This window comes from Belonocnema kinseyi, chromosome 1 (genome assembly GCF_010883055.1).
Source record: "Belonocnema kinseyi isolate 2016_QV_RU_SX_M_011 chromosome 1, B_treatae_v1, whole genome shotgun sequence".
Lineage (NCBI taxonomy): Eukaryota > Metazoa > Arthropoda > Insecta > Hymenoptera > Cynipidae > Belonocnema > Belonocnema kinseyi.
Window position 1 is genome coordinate 169063857 of NC_046657.1, and position 1439 is coordinate 169065295.

General features: G+C 35.9%; 1 protein-coding gene across 3 annotated transcripts in view; it reads right to left on the minus strand.

The window, feature by feature from the left end:
• Positions 1–391: 391 nt before the first annotated feature.
• Positions 392–1439, minus strand: part of LOC117167966 (esterase B1-like) — a 9801-nt gene continuing 8753 nt past the window's right edge. For all 3 annotated transcript variants that reach the window (XM_033353250.1, XM_033353242.1, XM_033353257.1), the window contains exon 8: positions 392–944. In XM_033353250.1, coding sequence (XP_033209141.1) covers positions 773–944 — 172 coding nt within the window. In that variant the 3' untranslated portion in view covers positions 392–772. The remainder of the gene's footprint in view (positions 945–1439) is intronic.

Here is a 1439-nt window from a genome sequence, read left to right on the forward strand (position 1 = left end):
AAATAATAGTGCTCCTTTGGTCCGCCTGGTTAAACGAGGCACCGATCTTATAACCCAGGTAAGAATGGCTTGTTTTAATAGTGTGTTGCTTTACGGCTCAAGTGGTCGTCGTCGCAGTGGTGGCGAACCGCTTGGCGAGAGTGGCGTCGCTGGGCGCTTCATTCGTTCTGCTCAAGAGGAAAATTGCTCTGATTACAGGGCAATTTCCTCGTTCTTCACTAATGCGAAGAGTTTTAGTAGTTTCTTGCTGAAGCCAAATTCGTTCTTCTCTATTGATCACACCCCCTGAAAAGCGGGTCTGATTCGATGGGTTTTTCGGACTGGGACAAAATGACCTCAGTAAGGACATTTCTTCTTTTCCTTTTCTCGGCCGCCTAATGTAACCCCTGCTGGTATGATTTAACTTGTTATAAACAGGTGGGAGTGAAAGAAATTTCCATAATGTCTTTTTAATAGGAATATATTTGCCAGTGAAGTAGTATTGCTTCTATAACCATCTCAGATAGTGGTAAAAGAACGCTTTAAAAATGATCCGAATTCCTCGATGTAGGGTCTTCTATATTATCTTGCAAAGAGCTTATTAGAGACTGTTATGGAATATTGGTCCTCATGGGCTCATTCATGCGACTTATTTCTATATTGCAACATATGTATTGCTGGTCCTAGATATTATTTAATTAAACAATCAATTTTTCCTATTCTCAAATTTGTTTTATTTGTATGCAAGTCTTCCGAAAAATACGAAATCACATGCACAATCATACATATGAATTTATAACTGGATGTTCCGTTGGTTCAGAATAGGTTTCCACAATTTTCTCTTTTCTTCATCTAAATTTTTATCGATAGTTAATTTATCTTGAATCTCCAGATGCCATTTTTCATCAGAAGTAAACGGCTTCCATTCTACATTAATCAGATCATCAATTTTTGGCGTAGGGCATCTGAAATTATATTAAATTCATTATAATCAAAATTTCTTCTTATCATAGTTATCACTTTTGGCTGTCCGTTTTTTAGCACGTTTAGAAAAAGAACCAATCCACATAAAAATAATTTGACTTGATTTAGTCTTGAAGGCCAACTCAAGACAAAGGGAAAATTATTCCAAAAGGCTTCCAAGGCGCCCAAGCATCATTGAAAATCCTCTTTAACATCTTAACGATTACACAATTTTAATCCATTTTAGATTTAAGCTATTTCAGCCCAACCTATTTACATATTTCCTGGAAATGACGGGCCTTTGCGATGGGGTTCATAGTTTATAGAGTTCGGAGTATTATGAACAATGAAATTTGTGAACGAAAACTGGAAAATTTTAAAAGCTAACTCCTAATCATTTAAGGCCTAAACCATAAATTGGTAATTCAGTTGCCTTAATTTAATGTCGAAAACATTTCGATTTTCGACATTTCGACATTAAAAAAGATTTTCAAAAA